Below are 23799 nucleotides of genomic sequence, written 5' to 3' on the forward strand. Positions count from 1 at the left end.
CGGTAAATTGAAGATATTTAATTAACCTAAAATATGGTAAATAATTTGTGTAAAGAAAACCACCCCAAAGGGGTGGAGGTACACTGGTTCCTACCTAAAAGGTTGCAGAAGCAAGAAGTAGGAAAGGTAGGCTGTTCTAAAAACCGGAGGAGACGTCTATAAAGAAACAATTCTTTATTGCAAGCGAAGTGACAACGACTCAATACAGCTGTGTTTCATTGAAGCTATTGCTACACTATGGTGCTCTTCTCTGTTCTGACAGTGGAAGTTTATACCTTATGTGAAAGTTTTTTTGTAACAATCTATCGACTTTGCACAATCAGCTATACATCATAGGACTCTGCTGCCTGTCTTGTCTTCCGCCAGAGTCGCTTTACTCATACTACCCCTCTCCTCAAGTCGCTTCACTGGCTCCCTATCCGTTTTCGCATCCTGTTCAAACTTCTTCTAATAACCTATAAATGTACTCACTCTGCTGCTCCCCAGTATCTTTCCAAACTCGTCCTTCCCTACACCCCTTCCCGTGCACTCCGTTCCCTGGATAAATCCTTCTTATCTGTTCCCTTCTCCGCTACTGCCAACTCCAGACTTCGCTCCTTCTGTCTTGCTGTGCCCTATGCCTGGAATAGACTTCCTGAGCCCCTACGTCTTGTCCCACCCTTGACCATCTTTAAATCTAGATTGAAAGCCCACCTCTTTAACATTGCTTCTGACTCATAACCACTTGTATCCAATCGCTTCCACCTACCCTCCTCTCCTCTTTCCTGTACACATTAATTGGTTTGCTTTATTTTTTGTCTACTAGATTGTAAGCTCTTTGAGCAGGGACTTTCTTCTATGTTTGTGCAGCGCTGTGTACGCTTTGTAGCGCTATAGAAATGCTAAATAGTAGTAGTAGTAGAAGGACTCAAAGAAGGCGCGAGCTAGCGCCGAAACACAGCTGTGTTGAGTCGTTGTCACTTCGCTTGCAATAAAGAATTGTTTCTTTATAGACATCTCCTCCGGTTTTTAGAAGAGCCTACCGTTCCTACTTCTTGCTTCTGCAAATAATTTGTGTAGTCACAATTTGAGAATTTGGAAAACTACTCCCATTATTGTGGATAACTTACATGTAAGTTCCAGTGCACCCATAATATATAGACTAGAATAATGCATGTCGGAGTCGCAAGTAATTGGCATTTATGTGCATAAGTGCTTGATGCAGTTCTATAAGTATGCACCATAGCCATTTAGCATGGATTTGCAAAGGGGTGTAGTTGTGAGCAGAGTATGGATGGGCCATGGGTGCGTTACCAAGCAACACTTGCAACCTACAGAATGCTATCAGTTGCGCACATTGCATGGTGCACTTAGGCACCCCAACTTTCATTGAGCAGCCATAAATGGGTGTGCCTACATTTTGGCATTATAATGCAACTATGTGCTTGTATTCTATAGCAGCTTAGGTACATCTAAGTGCTGTTATAGAATTGGCACTAAGTGTGTTCCAATGTGGCGCCCTAGATCTTGGTGCCAAGTTATAGAATTGCCCCCTGATAATTCAGATTTGTGAATTCATCCATCTCATTTTCTGCCATGAGCCAGTTTTTTTTCACCTCTACTTTGCAGAATTATTTTAGCCTCTGAGAGACAGGTATGGACTCCTTTTGCATAATATTTTGTAGCTTGAAAATCCTAAATTAGATATTATGCTTTCCAACCTATGGAAGGTTGAGAAGAGGTACATAAGAGATCCATGTCTATCTGTCGGGCAAAGTGATTCTGTAAAGGTGGGACAGCAAGTCACCAAATGTGGTTCACTGGATCACAGTGGAGATATCTCAGATGAGTTAAAAAGAAAAAAAAAACAACTTAAAACATTGGATTAGAGTTTTTAGAGAACAGACGTTGCCAACAATTCTCATTGCCTTACTATGGGAGGTAGTTAGTCAATTGATTGTTGACAGGCAGGGTGGAAGAAAGCACCTTTTGCACCACCTCTGTCCCCCGACTTCTGAATCAGCACCTCTTACACCACCTGTCCCCCATACCACCTCATTTACATGTAGAAATTTGCCCATCCCACGCACAAATCTTCCACATTTCTATCCCCAAACACCTCTTAATGTATTCACCCCCACACCCAACAGACACTGTCCTCTCCCCACACCCTGCCGCCCTCCCCATACTCGCCATTCACATGCACGTTCACTTGGGAGGTGGGTTGCGAGGGCAGAGGGGCTGTGAGATGAGCTATCATGCAGATTGTGGTCCCTTGTCTGGGTTATGTTTACTGTGGCCAGTAATGCAGAAACATTACTGCTACTGGTCTCGCATATACGTTACGAACCATGGCAAAACCATTTTAACCTGGTAATCACTACAGATTTCATGCTGTTTGGTGAATAGCATGTTAAACATGCTGTAGCAATGCACGTTTGTAATGTATGTTGTCTGCATATTTTGGTAAATTGCCCTGATCATCCACAGCTCATTTTTCTCATGGTTCCCCCCCCCCCCCCCCCCCACAGGCAGTTGTTTTGCACATGCATAAAATGTGTAGATTCCTTCATTTGCTTTTTTGTGGTAAATTAAAAAGTAAACTGACTGGATGTATGACTTTTATAGACCTGCAACAAAAGCTTTGCCAGAGAACAATAGATTGTGTCTTTTTCCAAACTTTTTAAATTTATTTTATTTTATTTTACCTTTTTAAGAGGAAATTGACAGATCCTTAGTACTGCACTTCCTTTCTATCGTGCAGGTCAGCTATATGAGACTGTTGGATAACACATCACTGTCAATCTAAATATAAAGGCCATTCTCCTGTTTTAATAAGTGTCTCATGTAATTGCTTCTTCACACTGTCTCTGCTTCACCGTGGCTAACCCTCATTAGTGTGACATTGCGGCACACGAAATGCTCAGCAAACAGTGCAAGGAAACAATTTTTCTTGTTACTGTGGGACTTCTAAGCCTTCTGATGGGATGACTTCACAGCTATAGATGTGTTCCTTTTAGGGTTTACACCACCATTTCACCTAATCATTTCTAGCATTTCATCTGCTGTAGTACTAGCTCTCTCTAAGGAAAGGGGTAGGAGACAGGGGGGAAGAGGTTTCTCTCTCTTTCTTTTCTCTTTTCCCTGGAAAGCAAGTAAATCTTATCTTCAGGATCTTTCTGTTTGCTGTATATGAAACGTTTTTTTTTTGTTGTTGACATGATGAGTCAGGTGTGAAGAATAATTTGATTATGACATGAACCTAACAACAGATCATTTTCAAGTACCTGGAACAAAAACACTTATATAGACAGCAGGTAAAATTGTTGGGATGGGTGTGAAATTCCCTTGAAAGCACAGCTCTCATAAGGGCTGGAGTATGCATCCCACAGAGTCACCCAACCTTGATGCTTGGATGGTTATGGGGCAGATAGTAAATCAGTTGCAGATGATAGGTGTGATGCAGCTGAAGCTAAATGTGGAATTAGGAAATTAAATTTTCAATTTGATAGCTTACAATTGTCTGATCTCTTCTTTTTGTTTGATGACACAGAAAAAGACCTATCAGTGCATCAAGTGCCAGATGACCTTTGAGAATGAAAGAGAAATTCAAATTCATGTTGCCAACCACATGATTGGTAAGAATCCTTTTAATCCTTTTTGTTTCTAGTAGGCTTAATGGTTGTGAAAATGTGCTGGCTGGATGGCACTCGATACCGAGTTTCCCCTTCTATCCAAGGTAAAGTCACACGTGGTAGTGTTAGTTCACCTTTCTACTGAAACAAAATAGAACATTTCATAGAGGCTTCTAGAAAAAAGGACTGATGATTGTTTTTTTATCACTGTGAGCGGTGTGCAGGCGAAAATGTACTGTAGATCTGCACTAGCTCCTCCACTCCTTTCCTATAAATTCTTCTGGACTGATTACACATTCCTGGCTTCTTTCTATTGTCTAGGAAAAAAAGGTTTCTTGGGACTATTTAACATTCTATTTTGTGTTTTAAGCAAATTATCTGATACAACTTTTAAAAAGTGTTTTTCAGATACGGTGATCTCAAATGATTAATGCAGATATTTTGTCCTCTGTGATGAACCACCTTACAGTGTTTTAATGCTGCTAAAATCAAACTTGAAAGATAAAAACCTTCCATTTTGCACCATGAATTCCCTTCTGCCTGTATATAAGAAAGTACTTGCTAGCTGCCAACCACTTAGGAGCAATTATGCTTCAATTTTGTATGTCATGACATTGAATAGATTTACCTGTTCACATTATCCCAGTGAAACGTGGTTGAATGCCTCCGACACTGTCAAAATAAGATGCTGGAAAAACTTTTGTCTGGTGTACGTATTTTTTTTTCCCCTTTCAAACAATTGCAAACTTTTGGAAATTCAGCTTTTCAAATATTCATTTAGCATTAAAATTAAAAAAAAAAAAACTTCAGAGTTCCAGCTCAGTTATACTAAAAAACATGTCTATAAAATAGCCTGTTAAAGAAAAATCTGGTCCCTGACAAGCTGTTTGATTATATTGAATTGGGCTTTAAAATAGATTTTTTTCAGGGTAGTGGGGAGAAAGAAGGAAAGAAATGGAGGGGATGGAGGATGGTAGTGAGGTAGGCAATGTGTCTTTTGTACAGATCTTTTTCATTCCATGGTTCTATACTATGCATAGAATTAATAACTTACAAGCCATTCATCATATAAAAATTGTCTAATAAAATTATTTTTAAAAATAAAGCAAATTTATTCTCAAGATTTGTAATATTAGACTTGATTGTTGGGTTGAAGAAGGTAGTATTGGACTTGATGGAGGGGAAGTGGTGGTAGTTTGGGGGGCAGGAGTACATGTTGCAAAGACTAGAGTGACCTGTTTCCTTATTGTACTGCCATGGTGGAATGTATGTTGAAAATGAGTGCTGTGTGAAACCTGGTTTAGTTGCATAAAGAGAGCAGATTGATATTGTATATCTAGACTTTAAAAAGGCATTTGACAAAGTACCTCATGAAAGACTCCAGAGGAAATTGGAGAGTCATGGGAAAGGAGGTAGTGTTCTATTGTGGATTAAAATTTGGTTAAAAGGTAGAAAATAGAGAGTAAGGTTAAATGATCAGTGTTCTCAATGGAGAATGGTAGATAGTGGGATTCCCCTGGGTTCTGTGCTGGGACACTGCTTTTTAACATTTTTATAAATGATCTTGAGATGGGAATAACTAGTGAGGTGTCATGAAACACCTAGTCACCCGCCTGGCGTTACCCCATGGCCACTTAGAGGGTCTATCCCCAGCACAGTTCAGGTCCTCCTGCATCTGCCGCTTGTGCTGTACACTAGCACCCTCCTCCCACTAACTGGGTCACAACCACCTCTGGGCAAGTCTCCCGCTCCCAAATTTTCCCCATTGATTTTTAGGTTACTGGAGGCCACACTCCCTGTAGAAAGCACTCACAGACCCAACACACAAACCACCAGGATTCTTTATCAGTCCAGATGGCAGAGTCAACAAACAAAATTGTTTATTGTCTAAAAAATTGAACAATGTAACAAAATAGTGCAAATAGAAAACAATAACAGGTAACTGAAATATGGATCGATTATAATACTAACTAAACATCTGTATGCTGTCTAAACAGTACCTGGGAAGGTCAGGACATATAATTTACCAAGCCTCAGCAAAGTGATCTGTCTCTCTTTTCTCCCGGGCTAAGACTGAACTCAAAACCAGTAAAGTCCAAATGAGATGAGCTCTTGGGCCAATCAGAGCCCAGTCAACATGATTTCAAGTATATTTTGCTTCTTGCTTCCTGTTTGTCAAACTAAAGAAAGAACAGTTCTCTGTAACAGCTTTACAGCAAAGAAACACCACCAGCTGGCCAAATAGGAGAAATACACTTCAGAACATAATCAACTCAGAAAAATATCCAATACATTTTACAGGCTTTAAACACATTGTTTCTTCACATGAGGTAATTAAATTTGCTGATGAGACAAAGTTATTCAAAGTTTTTAAATCGCAAGAGGATTGTGGAAAAATTACGAGACTGGGCATCCAAATGAGAGATGATGTTTAAAGTGAGCATATGCAAAGTGATGCATGTGAGAAAGAGAAGCCCAAACTATAGCTATATGTTGCAAGGTTCCACATTAGGAGTCATCGACAAGGAAAGGGATTTAGGTGTCATCGTTGATGATACATTGAAACCCTTTGCTCAGTGTGCGGTGGCAGCTAAGAAAGCAAATAGAATGTTAGGTATTATTAGGAAAGGAATGGAAAACAATTAGACTCTGTTGCATATATATTATATACTGGGATGCAAGAATAACTGTATGATATCTTGAAAAGCTAAGTGAAAGCTATTTATTATTATTAAGAGTTAAGAAACTGATGAAGAAATTTGTATATATAAAAAAACGAAAAAGAGGATCAATGAGGATTTCGTCGTTGCCCCCAAGATATGCTTGGCTCATTCTAGCCATAACAGGGGCAGTTGAGCGAATCTGATGCTCCAAAAAAAAAGGGTTTGACACCGGACTTGCTAGATTAAAAAAGTATGATTATGTAAGTTATATTTGAAGCTGGGCATTCTATGTGTATAAACTGTGGCCTCCTTCATTTATTTATACTTATTTGCCTAGTGAAGAAGATCATTTCAGCTACAGCACCAATTGGGTCTTTTGGTGACACTGTTGTTTGGGGTGAGAGCGAGATTCCTGTATAGATTGGGAAGAATGGAGGGAGTAGGATATTTGTGCCTTTAAGATTGGTAGGATCTCTTTGCCTGCTATTCTGGTACCTTCTAGGGTCAGAAGTGGGCTTGGAAAGGGTTTTAAGTGTTCCTCTGTGCTGCTTGGTTAGGGTAGCAGCTTACTGCACCTTATCTCCATAAAGATTCTCTTCTTGGCACAGCATGTGAGCAAACTTTTCCTGTACATCATATCTAAAGTATGCACCTGGGGGGGGAGGGTGTAATTTTGCCGGCGGGGGGGCTGCGCTGCACCCAGGGGGGGCGCATCGGCGATCCACCCCGGGTGTCAGGCAGCCTAGGAACGCCACTGCAGACAACGCAATATTGCGTACAAAAATTTTAAAAGAACCAGCCCAAGAACAAAACCTTGCAACACACAACTGGTAACATCCTTTTCCTCAGAGTGAGCTCGATTTACTGCTACCCTCTTTGCCTTCCACTCAACCAGCCTAACCCAGTGTATCACTTGAGGGTCAATACCGAGGGCATTTAGTTTATTTATTAGTCATCTATGTGGAACTGTGTCAGAGGCTTTGCTAAAATCTAAATACACCACATCTAGCACTCTCCCTTGATCCAACTCTGGTCACCCAGTCAAAGAAATTAAACAAATTTGTCTGACAGACCTCCCTTTGGTTGAAAAGAGAAAACATCTAGCTCAGAGCCTCAGGAGTGCTCAGAGTAAGACTAGAAAATACTCCAGAGGAGAAGTCTGGGTCTCTATATCTCAGCCTGCTGACATTAGATTCAGGCCTTGGGCATGGGCATCAGGACATTGAGGATCTCTGATGTCTCAGTCAAGCTTCCTCCCCCAGTGCAGTGGAGATCGACCTCAGTGCACCAGAGTGACTCTGAGGTCCTTTGAGACCTTGGCAAAGATGCTTTCCTTTCAGGCCGTGCATGAATTTTGAGGAACAGCTGGATGTCCTTCTTCATCAACATCTGTGGTCAAATCTGTAGCATCACAATGAGTAAAGAAGGGCTCCATCCACTCATTGAATCTCCACACGAACTGCTTCTCAAAGGCTAATATTGACAAAGGTGTAGGGAAAGAAGTAGAAGCATATTCTAAGCTGGGGAAGCTTCCTGGAAAACTCCATTGGTAACATCAGCCATGATGTGAGAACTTGCTATCCTGCTTGTTCATGGAAAAACTTGCATACATTGAAATGTAGCAGTTAGGTAATTCTTCCTTTCAAACTGCTTCTCCCTGTTCTCAGTTGGCCTAGTCCCACTTAAAACATGCCTCTAATACATCCCCTTGAGATTTAGACAAGATGCATAGAAAAATGTCTTAAAAATGAGTTTATAAAATAGCGATTTAGATGTTTTTACTCATCTCCTTCTTTGCGCTGTTTTTTGGATGTTTTTCTGTTTTGAAAATGAGCACCTAAGGCTCTTCAGCTTGGAGAAGAGATGGCTGAAGGGAGATATGATAAACACGAGTCAGCTGTTTGCTGTTTCAAAAAGTAGAAGAAAATATTTTTTTCATTTAATGTATAGTTAAGCTGTGGAACTCATTGCTAGAACAGGTGGTAAAAGCAGTTAATGTATTTGGGTTTAAAAAAAAAGGTTGGACAAATTCCTGGAGTAACAGTCTATAAGCCCTTTTTAAGGTTGTCACTGCATATCCTGGAAGTTAAGTAGCCTGGAATCTTGCTACTTTCTGAGACTCTACATGGACTGGCCACTCTTAGAGACAGGATACTGTGGTAGATGAACTCTTGGTATGACCCAATAGGGCAACTCTTGTGTTGTTATATGCTTGTGTATGACCCAATCGATAGGCATAGCAAGGATTTAGAGCAAGCTTTGAGAGCAACACTTATCAGTGTGAAAATAGTGGGTTCAGAACCTAGGGAACTGGGTTTGATTTCCACTGTGGTTCCTTTTAATCCTGGGCAAGTCACTTAACTCTTCATTGCCCCAGGTACAGAGTAAGTGCATTCATATAATGAATACACATTGCTTTGGTTCTGCCACAGGAAGATGGTATATCAAATCCATGGCCCTTGACCCTTATTTTCTTTTCCTGGGTGTATAGTTCTGTTTCAGAATGTGTACAGCTACAGATTGCCCTTTAAAGAAATCAAACTTTTAGAATTAGGGAGCTTATTTTTTTTTTCTTTTTAATAACAAGGTTTAAAAAAAAATACCTAGTCTGAATTGGGCAGATTTTGTTGTATTCTTGAAATATACTTTATAATGAATGTAAGATGATGATGGGCAGCGGGTTTAAAGAGCAATGTTCTCTCTTTTTTTTTTTTTCCTTGTATTAAGTCAATTCTGCATGCACTCAATACCACCTTCCTTGATCAAGGCCCCTTCTTGATGCAGATCTCCTCTATTAAGGACCCCCTGATCAAAGTCCATCCCTTGTCAAACACCACAGCCTAAACACCCCTCTCCCCCGCCCCCAAAGTCTTTCCTGGGAGTTTCCCTTAGAGCTGCTGTTTTGAACCTGGGTAGCAACAAGTCAGGAGTTGAGATGGGGGAAGCAACTCCTGCCCCATATATTAAGTGAAAAAACAGGGGGACAAATTTAGGCACCATTTCTGTTTTTCGCCTTCTGGTGAAAACTGGAGAATTTGTTGCCTGAGAAAGTATCACCTTCCAAATATTTTGGAACAATCTTATAGAATGTTACTGCTTGAAGTTCTGTGTTTTTAGAAAACTTATTCTAACTTGTTTAACATAGAGTAATTTATTTTGCTTGCCAATTTCCCAGGAAGGAAATAGCATTTTCTCGAATATATTTCTCCTGCATGTTCTTTCGTTTTTTTTCTTCTTTGCATTTTCCTTTTACAGCTTGGATAATAGCTGTTCAGTTTTCACTGACATTTTTATAGCTGCTATGACAACATTCTTGTTTTGCATGATATATTCATAATTGGCCATGATCACAGCTTTATATCGCGTTCATTCATGTTTGCAATGTTATTGTTCCTTACAGCCCTTCAAGCCCTTTTTCATGTGCGGTTGTGATTACACTTGTTTAAACATTTTCCCGAGACTTTCATATTTATTCATGCAAGAAAGCAGTTGATAGAACACTGTCGTTTGTAATCCTGCTTTCAGCCAAGTGTGATGTTTCTGTAAAGTTGTCATTAACACGCATCTCAATCAATTCACAACCTTCAAACATCTGTTAACTAGTGTGTCATAACTGATGTGTTCCTGTAACCTTTAGTTTTAGACTGTGAAGTTAGATCATTACACATGTTTCTATAATATAATTAAGTTTGGGGGAGGAGCAGGGCAGGGCAGGAAATGACAGGAGAAAGTGGATGCATTTTTCTTTGGTTTTAGAATTTTTTTTTAATGCATGTTTTCATCTCTCTATTCACTGTGTATTAGAAACTTATGTACCCATAGTCTTACCATCATGGAAATTAGTTTATTACTTTATCCTGTGCATACAATATGGCAGATTCCCTGTGAATGAATATCCTTGGGTTCAGGTGAAGGTATTGTTAAAAGTTGAATGTTTTTACAAAACAGGTTATTATGACGTTGACGCTTCTGTAAACAAGTGTACTTCTGTTAAGGCTTTTTGAAAGCTGAATTGCACCATCCTACCTATGATCATATGGCTCTCTGTTTATGGCAGCTATTAAGTGACTTACCTCTTTAATAACTTAGTGATGGAACCCTATATAAACCACCTCGAGTTGCTTGTGAGGTAGGCGGTATATGAAATTAATAATATACCTAACAATACTCAAATGATTGCCTCCCTGCTATACCCAAGCTATCCTTGGCACTCTCAAATTACCCTTTGGAACCACAGGGCCTGTAAATGCCAGAGCAGCTACTAAGAAATCCCCAATGATCAATGATGTCATCTGTGAACATCATCTAAACATATTAGGAATAAGTGAAACTGGGGGATTACCATTGCCTAAATTATGCCCAAAAGTTTTTCAACATCCAACATCAACCGAGATAAGGGAGACAGGGGGTAGAGAGGAAGCAGTCCTGACTCGAGACAGAATCAAAAGGCACAGAATTACCATTCCCCATCTAATTGAATCAGAACCCTTTTTATATATGGAAAGTTATCTTTATTAAACTCATTCAGAAATGAACAGTTACCAGTTAACAATGTGTAATGCAGCTCAAGATGTACATGGTTCATGTCGCCATCCTTTTACATTTTCTTCCCCCTCCCCTTTTTATGCCTAGGGATACCTGTCATTTATTATCCTTAGTACAAACAGTTTATCTAGAAGCAGGCTTTGAAACCAAATCCTAGCCACACATCCTTCTGTCCTTCCAAAACTTCAAATTTACTGGACATTCAATAATCCACTTCTCAGTCCAGATGTTAAGACAAAAAATAGGTCCAAATACATATAAATCTTAATTCCATATCGTCCTGTCAGATCAATCCAGAGACGTGTGGGTTATGCCCCTCCTCCAGCAGGTTAGATAGAGAGAACACTGAAGTTTCCCTCTAGAGAGCATGTGCAGCCTCACTAACTTCAGTATTCTCTCTATCTAAGCAGGTAGAAGGAGCATACTGTGCAGCTCTGTATTCCAAGACTCCTATCCCGTTCCCATGGGGGTGTTGAGCTTTTGGTGGGGTTGAGGTGCGGATGCACATTGGGGGATACACCTGGTGGTGCCAGGTCCCTACCCTTCTCCCCCTCTCAGCCGGACAAATCTACAGAAAGGTAGTCTCCTGCCTCTTTAAAAAAAAAAAAAAAAAAAAAAGAGATACCTTTCACTAAACAGCATTGCCTGCAAAATAGCACTGGGTGTGATAGTGCTGGAAGCAATTTCAGTCTTCTTTACCTTGAACGTGAGCAGGGCTAACAAGGTGCTGTAAATAAAATTTAATTTTTACTATGTCTGTGCCATCTGAGTCTGTGAAGCGCTGTTCGCGCTATGGAGCTCGTCGGTCAGCGTCGGGGGTGTGTGAGTCATGCTCGGTAAATTTAAATCAGGCCGGGGCTGAGATTCAGGACCGCGAGTTGGGCTCCGATGGGGCGCTCCGAAGCGATGCAAGTTTGGCGGGAAGCGCAGGTTTTGGCTCGGCGCGTGCCTCCGCCAGCGCCATTTTTTCTGTCAGGCATGAGAAGCCAGAAACCGCGAACACGGCGGCTGTGGAAGATGCGGTTCAGGAGAACAGCGCGGGAGCAGCGTTGGACAAGTCGGGGTTGTCAGGTTTCTCTCCGGCGTTCGTTTTGCTTATGCATGAGGCGTTTTGCTGCATATGGGCGGCGATCGGCAACCGGCGGCCATTTTGGGGACCCAGGTGGGTTCAGAGCCACAGCCGGTGCTGCAGCACGCCAAGAGATCTTGTTTGGACTTTGAGCAGTCCATGGCCGACGATTCGGCTCACTCGGATGTAGAGGCCAAAATAGCGTCAGCGGAATCGGGCACAGAGGCCTTAGAAGAAGGAGAGTTACCCGCAGCTGAGGGGGATGATCCCACTGCAGCGAGGCTTTTCAGGAGAGAAGAGTTGCATGCTCTTATAGTGCAAGCGCTTCAAATTTTAAATCTCTTGGCTCCGGAGCCTTCGGTCCCAGTTGCGGTGAGTGGGTCCATTATGTCAGGTACTAGAGCCCCGCCAAGGGCTTTTTATATTCATGAGACCATGCAAGTTCTAATTAAGGCTCAATGGGAAACCCCTGAAGCTAGTTTGAGGGTGGCCCGGGCTATGGGCAAGCTTTGTCCGTTGCGCCAAGAAGATTTGGATTCCTTGAGGCTGCCGGTGGTGGATTCCCTGATTATGGCAGTTACTAAGAAGACCGCCTTGCCAGTGGAAGGTGGGGCGGCTCTTAGGGACCCACAAGAAAAGAAGCTCGAGGCGGCGGTCAAGTCGTCTTTTGAGGTGGCCGCTTTGACTTTGCAGGCTTCGGTATCTGGGTCATATGTGGCTAGAGCGTGCTTGTCTTGGGTGCAGAAAGCGGCGTCGCCGGATGACCTAATTGAATACCTTCCTCTTTTAGAGTCGGGTTTGGCTTATTTGGCTGATCTCCTGTATGATATTCTTAGGGCTTCCGCTAAAGGGGTTTCTTTGGCGGTATCGGCTAGGCGCTGGATTTGGTTAAAACATTGGGCAGCTGATCTTCCTTCTAAATCCCGCTTGGCGCGCTTGCCATTTAAAGGTAGATTGGTGTTTGGTCAAGAACTGGAACAGATTGTTAAGGACCTGGGGGAGTCCAAGGGTTGTTTGCCTGAGGATAAATCCAAAAACCAAGCGAGAACTTTTCGTCCGCGTTTTAAGGAAGCTAAGAAATATAGGCCTGGAAAAGTTGGAGGCTTTTCGAAGTCCCGTTTTTCTCAGAAACTTCAACAGCCCTTTCGGCAGGAACGTAGAATTCCGTAGACAGCTCCCAGAGGTCAGTCTGGAGCTAGAGGCCCACAATGATGGGGCCCTGGTCCAGCCCTCTCCACCGATAGGAGGACGGCTGTCCGACTTTGGAGAGGAATGGGCCAGGGTAACCACAGATGAATGGGTGCTGAGTATTATACGAGAGGGTTACAAACTGGAGTTTGCGCGCTCTCTCGCAGACAATTTTCTTGAGTCTCCGTGCAAATCTCCAATAAAGTCGGCAGCGGTGAAGGCTACCTTGGCGGAGCTACTTCGTCTGGGGGCTGTAGTCTCAGTACCGGCAGATGAGGTGGGGCGAGGTCGTTACTCGATTTATTTTGTGGTGCCAAAGAAAGAAGATGCTTTCCGCCCAGTGTTGGATCTCAAAGCGGTAAACAAAGCCCTCGCTGTGCGACACTTCAGGATGGAAACCCTTCGGTCAGTTATTGCAGCGGTGCAACCCGGAGAGTTCCTGACAGCTCTCGATCTAAAGGAGGCCTACTTGCATATTCCCATTTGGCCTCCTCATCAAAGATTTCTGCGTTTCGCAATCTTGGGAAAGCATTTCCAGTTCAGAGCTATGCCATTCGGTCTAGCTACGGCTCCTCGCACGTTCTCCAAAGTTATGGTAGTCGTGGCGGCTCATTTAAGATCCAAAAGCTTGCAGGTTCATCCTTATCTCGACGACTGGTTGATCTGAGCCCCTTCTTACGCGGAGAGTGTGCAGGCCACTCAGCAGGTCATAGCTCTTCTTCAGTCTTTGGGTTGGGTAATAAACTTTTGGAAGAGCCATCTCGTCCCAGCTCAGACTTTGGACTATTTGGGGGTGAAATTAGATACCGCCCAGGGGAGAGTTTTTCTACCTGATCAGCGTCGCTTCAAGTTGGAGGACCAGGTGTCATCCATTCTTCAGAAGCCGATTCCAAGGGCCTGGGATTATGTTCAGCTTCTGGGATCAATGGCAGCGACGATAGAGGTGGTCCCCTGGGCTCGGAGTCACATGCGCTCGCTGCAATGGCATCTTCTCAGTCAGTGGTCTCCTCTATCCGAGGATTACTCAATACGGCTTCCCTGGTCTCCGCAAGCTCGTTTTGCCCTTCGTTGGTGGCTCAAGTCGGACAATTTGATTCGGGGAATGCCTCTGGACACACCCGATTGGTGTGTAGTAACGACGGATGCCAGTCTCTCGGGTTGGGGAGCTCATTGTCTCGGTCACTCAGCGCAGGGGACCTGGTCAGTGCAGGAGTCCAAGCTGCAGATCAATCTTCTCGAGCTTCGAGCAATCCGGTTGGCTCTGGTGGCATTCGAGAAGTTTCTAGCACATCGCCCAGTACGAGTCCTCTCCGATAACGCGACAGCAGTGGCGTATGTCAATCGTCAGGGGGAGATGAGAAGCGCTCCTCTAGCAAAGGAGGCGGCAATACTGTGTCAATGGGCAGAGAGCAGGTCGGCAGCTCATATAGCGGGAACTTTAAATGTTCAGGCCGATTTCCTCAGTTGCAATCGTTTGGACGCGGGAGAGTGGGTTCTGTCCCAGTCTGCCTTTCGTCTGATTTTGGAGCGATGGGGACAGCCGGTGATGGATCTGATGGCTCGCTCCTCCAACGCCAAGGTGGCCAGATTTTTCAGCAGGGCCAGAGAGGTCGGTTCCGACGGCGTGGATACTCTTCTTCAGCGGTGGCCACTAGAACTTCTTTATGTCTTTCCTCCGTGGCCAATGATAGGTCGGACGGTGGGCAGGATAGCTCGGCATCCGGGACCGGTGATTCTGGTGGCTCCGGATTGGCCCAGACGCCCGTGGTATGCGGATATGATTCGTCTTCTAATCAACGAGCCGGTCCACCTAGCTCATCTGAAGGATCTTCTCTGGCAGGGTCCGGTGACCATGCAGGATTCCGCTCACTTTCGGCTTATGGCCTGGCTATTGAAAGGTCGCATCTGAGGCGTAAAGGCTATCCGGAGGACGTTATTACCACAATGTTACATGCGCGTAAGCGATCGACATCGACGGCGTATGCGAGAGTTTGGAGGACATTTGTTTCCTGGTGTGAGTCGGCTGGATTGTCTCCGCAGTCAGCTTCTCTAGGCTCTATTTTGGCCTTTTTACAACAGGGTTTGGACAAACAGCTGTCACTTAGCACTCTGAAGGTACAGGTGGCGGCGTTAGCCTGTTTTAGGGACCGGTTGGAGAGGCATTCCTTGGCCTCTCATCCGGATGTGGTTCATTTTTTGCAAGGTGTAGGTCAGTTGAGGCCGCCTCGAGTTCTGGTAGTGCCGGCGTGGAATTTGAACCTGGTCCTGCGGGCATTGCAACGGCCTCCGTTTGAACCCCTCAAAGAGTCTTCCTTGAAGGATCTTACATTGAAGACAGTCTTTCTTGTGGCAATGACTTCCGCTAGGCGGCTATCGGAGGTTCAGGCACTCTCATGCAGAGATCCCTTCCTTAGGTTTTCGGAGGCAGGGGTTTCGGTTCGGACAGTTCCCTCTTTTCTGCCTAAAGTGGTTACGCGTTTTCATCTTAGCCAAGCGGTGGTTTTACCATCTTTCAAGTGGGAAGATTATCCTCATGATTTTAGGGCTTTACGTTGTCTGGATGTTCGGAGAGCCTTGTGTGCATACCTGGAGGCAACTAATTCATTTCGGAAGTCAGATCACCTCTTTATCCTGTTTGCAGGAGGGAAAAAGGGCAGTATGGCCTCTAAAGCGACAATTGCTAGGTGGCTTAAGGAGATAATTTCCTCGGCATATCTTTTGTTGGGGAAGTCTTCACCGCTAAGCGTAAAAGCACATTCCACAAGGGCACAAGCGACGTCGTTTGCAGAGTCTAATCTAGTTTTGTACGTGCATTCATAATTCCTCCTAAAACTTGTCTATATGAGGGCGATTCTACCAGCAATTAATATACGATCCTTCTGAGTTATTACATTTAAGACAACTTGCCTGACATGCCCTTCCACAATTGTACTGACCCATCTGGGATGCATATATAATCACTGCAACATTTTGTAACATATTTTCCTATTCTGTGCACTCTCTACTAGCACATCTCTTCCCATCACTCTTTCCATAAATTTCCCTTACCTGTATGCACCTGTTATTTTCCTAGCCCATTTTTGAACCATGTGTTAGAAGGGAGCTTTTCTTATTTTCTTATATGTATTCCTTATAATACCTTCCTAGCAATCCCTTAGTGAACCCCTCTTGAGGCCACATCTCATCAAAAACACCATTATCCCATGTATCTGGGTATTGCATTAGAAGTTTTTGAACATAATGTTTCATTTGAAGATATCAATACCTATTCTGCTCCCCTAATCCACATCTTACTTGCAATAATTCGAACTGCAATACTTCAGGTTCTTGCAGAATTGTATGAATACCTTTCTCTCATCAAGTTCAAAACCACATTCCTTTAGTGGGGGGGGGGGGGGGGGGGGGAATCCTCACCGCCTGCTAAAAGAGCAGTACACAGTCATGGTATACATTTTTCCTGCATATTTGCCACACCTACCTCACAGCGTCCAGGAGCATATTCTTCGTACGATGAAGGGGCAAATGCTGCTTGCATGTAAAACATATTCCAGTGTGTATGGCTTTACTATCTGTTATTCAAAGATGCCATTATAAGAATTGCTTATTTTCACCTATCCAGACCCTACCTTGACTCAGTAAACATGCCACTTGATATATTCTAAGACAGTAATGGCGCACCTTTCAGAGACTGAGTACCCAAACAGCAACCCAAAATCTAATTATTTATCACAAAGTGCCAACAGGGCAATTTAACCCAGTTCCAGGGTCCACCCTCCCTCCCTTCGAGTTCCAGGCCCCCTCCCTCCAAATTTTAAAAGTCATCTATCTTACCTCGTCGGGGTTAGGGCTGCGGCAACGGTAAAAAGCATGCAGGCTCGGCTCGGTGCTTAGTTCAGTTTTCAGTTTTCCCTTCTCTCTCTCAGCTCTGGTCCCGCCCTCATTTCCTGTTTCTGCTAGGGCGGGACCAGAGCTGAGAGAGAGAGAAGGGAAAACAGAACTAAGCACCGAGCCGAGCCTGCATGCTGCTGCCCTAATCCCGACGAGGTAAAATAGATTACTTTTAAAATTCGGAGGGAGGGGGCCTGGAACTCGAAGGCAGGAGGGAACGAACTTCCGGTGGGTCTCTCCTCCGCTCTGACACAACTTAGAACTGCTAGCGCGATCGCACCAGCAGTTCATAGTGGCAGTACGACTCTGGCTGAGGCGACGGCGCGCGTGCCAACAGAGAGGACTCTGCGTGCCCTCTCTGGCACGCGTGCCATAGGTTCGCCATCACTGTTCTAAGATCAGAAAGGCCCATTCTTTCTCCTTCCCTGGGAACCTGCAACAATTCCAACTTCTTTCTTGCTTTTTTTTCCCTCCCCAAATAAACTTTCTAGTGATTCTACTCCATTTTTGTAAATCTTCCCTCCTTATTTTAACTGGGAGATGTTCAGAACACTTTTTAATACAGCTAGAAGAAAATAATCCAAACCGGCTGCTCATGGTATACCAATCACCTCATAAAAACACTGGATTACTGTAATGCACTCTACATTGGTGTGATTACAAAGGTCTTGCATCAATTCCAGTTGATTCAGAATGCCGCAGCATGATAGAAGGTTTAACCCCAGCTAGTCAGGTTTTTGGGATATCCACAATAAATATTCATGAGAGAGATTTGCATGCACTGCATCCACCCTTACTACCTACACAATAGGTGCTGGTAAGTGCTCATGCGCTAACTTTCGTAATGGCTGCATACTAATGGCAAAATTAGTGCATGGCCATTAATTCAAACAAAATTGTAAAATCGTCCATTTTCCAGCAGTGGTAAAATGGCCTTAGCACTCAGAAGCATTAAGGCCACTTTTTATTACAGTTTAGTAAAAGGACCCCTTATTTATTTTATATTATTATTATTAAAATGACTTAGCCTGCATCTTCCAATGATCAAGGCGGGTTAAATGTAGAATGTAATGTTAATACTGCAACTAAAAACAACATAAATTTCTAAAATCCATCAAAAAAATAATAAAACAGAGTAAAAACGGTAACATGTAGCAGTTGTTAAACTATTAATTCTCATCAATATAATGGACACACATTTTTTAACAGCATAATATCAGCAGTCCTTTCCTCAGTATATTATATCTCTGTTTCATTCATTATAAGCCAATTGACATAAGTATGTTTTTAAAATTATAATGTTTTGGACATAGATCTCAGAGGCAAGGGGTAATATATTCCATAATGTTGGTGTATTACCGAGAATATTCTTGCTCTAGTGTCACACAATCTAGCATGTTTCAAAGAAGGCACATTTAACAAACTTTGGTTTGAAGATCTTAAAGATCAAGGGGGTTGGTATTACCTTAGCAATGATACCAAGGTAATAGATATACAAGCGTTTTGAAACTCTGTTCACTTTGTAAAAGGCATTTTTTTAAAGTAAATTTTTTTTAGAATGATGTCACAGACTCTTATGGAGAACTAACCCATTTGGAGAAATTGCCCCTGAGAGAACCAGCACTTCTCATTCAAGAAACAAATTAATACCTGGCTATGCTCTATAAACTAGGGGCAACCTCTCTTATATGTACCTGTATAGTGATGCATATACCTGTTTGTTAATTAGGAAGTATCTGTTACATTTCTTTGTTATATCTTTATATATATGAAAATATTTTCTTCTGGAATATGTCTTAGGCCGCAGAAGTAAAGGCAGAATATCAAATACAGTAAAATAAATAAGGAAGTCAATACCATGACATTTTTGATTTAAGCTAATTTCAGCTTGCCACACTGTGCCTCAGGGCTTCAGGGAATTTTGTATGTCAGGTGGTTTGACTGCTACTGAATATGAAACTGCCCATCTTGACTAGCAAATATAATTTTAACTCTAATCTTCATCTTTTCATTTGTTTTCATCCTTCAAATCTCACATAATGTGGCTATCCGTGAGTGTCCCTACAGAAGAAAGGAGACAGAATAGAGAGCCAAAAGAGGATTATATTATGGGCCTGTAACCAAGTTGTAGACTTTCTTCTTTCTCTTAGGACCTCATCACTCTGCTGGGAAGGCACACCATCTCAGCTGCTTAATACACCTCCATGGATTTGGATAGCAGTACCAGACTTCAGAACATTATGGGGCTCATTTTCAAAACAGAAAAATGTTCAAAAAGTGGTACAGAGTGGCAGATGGACGTTTTGTTTGCCAGAACATCCAAATCTCTATTTTTGAAACCCATTTTAAAGATGGTTTTCAGTGCAGTCCATATGCACTGCATCTGAATAACAAGGGGGCATGTTGGGGATGGGATTTAGGTGTTCGCAAAACTTGGACAGTTTTCTGCCATAATGGAACAAAACGAAAATGTCCAGGGCTAAAAGTTAGACAGTTTGGTCCAGACCTGTTTCAATCACAACTATGTAACAAAAAGATTCCCTAGATGACCAAATGACCACTGGAGGGATTAAGGCATGACTCTCTTTACTCCCCCAGTGGTCAATGACCCCTCACCCCCAAAGAAGTGAAAGAAACAGTATATACCAGTCTCTATGACATAGCTTCAGATGTTGTGGCAGGTCCTATTACAGCAGCAAGAGGGTCCCTGGAATAGCCTAGTGGTCAGTGTAATGCACTGTAGAGAAGGGGTCCCAGGCCCATATCTCGCTGTAACTGGTACACGTGGTGGAAAGTATGAGCCCTCCAAAACCCACCAAAAACCTACTGTACCCTGATATAGGTGATACCAGCCACAGTGAAGCCCTGCATGCACGGACGCCGCTTCAGACAGCCTTTGCTTTCGCTTCTGTTTCAGCTGTTCCTGTGGTCCCGCCCTCATTTCCTGTTTGCGTAAGGGCGGGATCACAGGGACAGCTGAAACAGAAGTGAAAGCAAATGCAGTGTGAAGCGGCGTCCGTGCATGCAGGGCTTCACTGTGACTGGCGGACCGTGGAGCAGGAGGTAAAACGTTTTTGGGCGGAGGAAATCGGAGGGGGGGGGGCGTCGAACTCGGATGGGAGTGGGGCCGTCAGACTGGAGTTTCCGGTGGCTGCTGCTGGGTTCTCTTCCCTCTCACTTCCCATTGGTCCGCCCTGTGACGTCATCCCCAGGGCGGACCAATGGGAACTGTGTTATGAACCCAGGTGTTACGAACCCAGGCATCCAGACGGTTGTGCAGAGCTGCAAATTATTATATAGGATCTGTTTGAGTGTTCTAATGTGTGTTAAGGTGTTTCATTTGTATTGTGCTGACATCATATCATATCATCATGGATATATTATATGATATGATGTCAGCACAATACAAATGAAACATGTTTTGTGAATGTTCTTCCTTGCTGCCTTTTATAGTGTCATTCGTTTTCTGCTGCCCTTTATTATACTTCTCTTATATGATTGTTTTACAGTGCTGTTAAATGAGGATATTTCTGATAGTGTATCATGTTAGTCCTATTACTAGGTTTCAATTGGCCATCTCCAAGTTTATCTCATTGATTGTGTTTCTGCTTATGTTTGATCATTTTGCTGTTTTTATGCTGTTACCAAAATTGTAAGATTTTGTTAAGCTGAACACCTCCAAAATAGCCGGTTTTGCTTTAAGCGCTAACTGGTCATTTTCAGCGGCACTAACCAGTTAAGTGCCACTCAAAATTACCGGTTATCCCAGAACAAATGATTTAACCAGCCTGGAGCCGTTACTGGCTGGTTAAGTTTGAATATTGGCTCCTTATGTCTTGCCTCATTTATTATTTATCTTTAGTCATGTTGAAATTTTCTCGAGGCTTTTAAGCCAGCAATAATCAGAGCTGCCAAGTTACTCGGTTCTTGGTAGGAGACTTTTTGGTCAATTCTGGTTTTTAACTGGCATCCCAGTGCACGGATTCTATGCATTGAATCAGTTTTGCAGATCCCATAATGCAGCAGGATGGGGTCATTGGAAAATCAGGAGTGGTCTAAAATCTCCCAGATAACTTGACAGCTCTGAATAATACACAGCCCCTTCCTCCCTCCTTTCATTTGACCATTTCCAACTTGAAAAAGAATTGGTAGGAGATGGGTAGAAATATTCTGGTATTGATGTGACATTTATTGTGTACGCTAACTTATTGTGAGTAATTTAAAATGTGAATTACTAATGAAATAACAATTTTATTTTGTTAGACTAACCTACCATTCAAGATCAGGCCTGCTGTCTGTGTTGGCAGTAGCAGCATTCTTAGTCTGCAATTGCAAATATAGTATACAAATTGGCCTTTGCCTCAGCAATGCACTGAGTGGTTTCCATTTAAGCATATTAATGTATGTTGGATTCTGCTAGTGTACTGGAGCTCGCATGCTGCTTCTCTCCCGTCAGGGTTAATGTCATCTAGGGTTCGTTTCCTGTGTCATAGTTTTGGAATTTCATGTTTCAGTTCCTGTTTGTACAGCATCCTTCAGTCTCTTGCTTCTTTGCCAAGCTGACAGTACTTGTGGGTCAACTTCCTGTGTGGATATAGAAGTGATTCTGTCGCTCTTCCTCTGTATGGCCATTGGGAGATAAAAGCAAAGACTTTGGGGACTGTGAAAAGGGAGCCAAATTATATTTCTAATAATAAGTGAGCATGTTTGTGCTTTGCTTTCCTCCAGGGGATTTTCTATAAGTAGAAAAACACAGATTAGCATTTTCCATTTCCATATATTGACTAGAAAACATAGCCTAATCTCAATTAAGATTTATGTCTTTTCAGAGGGATGCAACAATTTTATAAAATATTTACATTGAGATTTGCATTTTTCATGACATTGGGTTTGTGTGTGTATGTAGGGTACAATAAGACTTAAACCTAGTAGAGGCACTTTTAAATTCATTTGTTTTGGAAGAAAATGAATTGAAAACTAAAGATAGTGATGATATTGTAGTCTAGAACCACACAGAGTTGGCTGTTATTTGTAGTAATTGCCTGAAGTCAATTTGTTTGTCTGCTATTTATTACACTGTCTTTAAGGACCATGTTCCCTCTGCCAATCTATTACGTTCTCTTTAAAACTTGCAAACATTGCCCTAGACAGATAAGTAGGACATTTTTTTTTCCAAATGTAAATGCATGCTGTAAAGAACATAGCTATTTCCTGGATAATTTGCAGTTGTATATTTTATGTTAATTTCACCTAGAATATTGCACCCCTGCCAGGTTTAGTAGAAGCTCACTGTGATATGAATAATTTCTAGTGAATCATTTCTCCCCCCCCCCCCCCCCCCCTTCATTTAAGATCTGGCACCTTTTTAAGATTTTAATAATAGCAACAAAAAAGGAAGATTTAGAACAAGTGAAACGTTAGAGCCAAAGAAACTCACGTTGAGAGCTAATGTAAAATAGCAAGAATAATTACATGGAAAACAGTTTCCACAGATGTTTTTCCTTGTAACATAATAACTATTTACTAAACTGTTTATTTTATGCCGTTGGTTTATAATAAAATATTTATGTATGCTCCAAAGTAATAAAACAAAAATATCGACAAAATACCATGGAGGTTTCTAAGACACAATTGGTAATTTTTTTTCCCAAGGAGGAGAATGCTGTATGTAGTTTTTTTTTGTGTGTGTGTATGTATGACCCCCCCCCCCCCCCCTAAACATTTTGGAGATTTTATAAGGTTTTCTATGGACAAAATGCAATTTTATGTTGTGTGCTTACCTGGAGCAAACATTAGAAATTGGTTTGTATACAGATCCAGCCCTAATACATTATAGTAGGTGGAAGCTGCTGCCTCGGGGGGGCTCACAGGGAGTTCTGCTTCTGCTCATTTGAACAGAAAGCCTAATCCTGCCCTTGGAGTGTTTAATAATAAAGCTACCTCATATAAACAGAATCTCTGTGTATTGTGAGTAGAAGGAAAGGTCAGGATAAAAATGTAAACACTGCCTATAATTTTTTTTGTTTGTTTTTATTTTTTTTGGAAGGGGGAGAGGCGAAGGATGAGAAGAGAGTAAAAATGCTAGCTACAGGTAACAGTGCTGCACGAGGGTCAATGCTTAGTTCTGTTTCTTTTGTTGTTAATTTCACTTTATTACTTTCAGACTGATGTTTTCAAGGTCAGTTTGGATTAAAGTTGTATGGTCACAGTGTTAGTCAAGGTTTGATGCAGAGGAGTATAGGTTAACCAGTAACTTATAAGTATCAGCTATCATTTTTCTGAGTTGATTTGTGCTTTGCATATGTGTTGATCATAGATATTGAGCCATTTGTTCGTTTTATTGGTCATGTTTCCTGACATTTTAGATGCCTGTGTTCCCTAAAGCTTATGTTTCCCTTTGCTGATGTTTAGAATGAATAAGTACCCCGGAGCGGAACATTTGATGAACTGTCAATGGAGCCAGCTGCACTTCCCAAAATTCATTGATTTGTTTTCTTTTATTTGGCACTTTGCACAGTTTTAAGAAGATAACTTTAATAGATGGTTAGCATCAAGGGAGTAGATTAATTAATAATAAAATTAGAGGGTGTAGGCCCCCCCCCCCCGGCTTCATGTTAATCAAGTATAACATAGAGGAAACGAAGGGCTGGATTTAGTGTACTGTATTAATACATTAATGATGATATTCAACTTTAATATGCACGATTGCTGTTTAACATAAAATATTAGTAAATAGGCTTCACTGACAATAGTAGAGCCTGTATTAAATAATGATTGTTAAATAGCAGTAGTACACATTAAAATGCAATAATGCAGTGTTGTACTGCGAGCG

General features: G+C 42.2%; 1 protein-coding gene across 3 annotated transcripts in view; it reads left to right on the top strand.

Moving 5' to 3' along the window:
* Positions 1 to 23799, top strand: part of ZNF423 (zinc finger protein 423) — a 451119-nt gene that overhangs the window by 197520 nt on the left and 229800 nt on the right. For all 3 annotated transcript variants that reach the window (XM_030204361.1, XM_030204360.1, XM_030204359.1), the window contains exon 3: positions 3533 to 3617. In XM_030204361.1, coding sequence (XP_030060221.1) covers positions 3533 to 3617 — 85 coding nt within the window. The remainder of the gene's footprint in view (positions 1 to 3532; positions 3618 to 23799) is intronic.

The sequence above is a fragment of the Microcaecilia unicolor genome, chromosome 5 (genome assembly GCF_901765095.1).
Source record: "Microcaecilia unicolor chromosome 5, aMicUni1.1, whole genome shotgun sequence".
In the NCBI taxonomy this organism is placed as follows: Eukaryota; Metazoa; Chordata; class Amphibia; order Gymnophiona; family Siphonopidae; genus Microcaecilia; species Microcaecilia unicolor.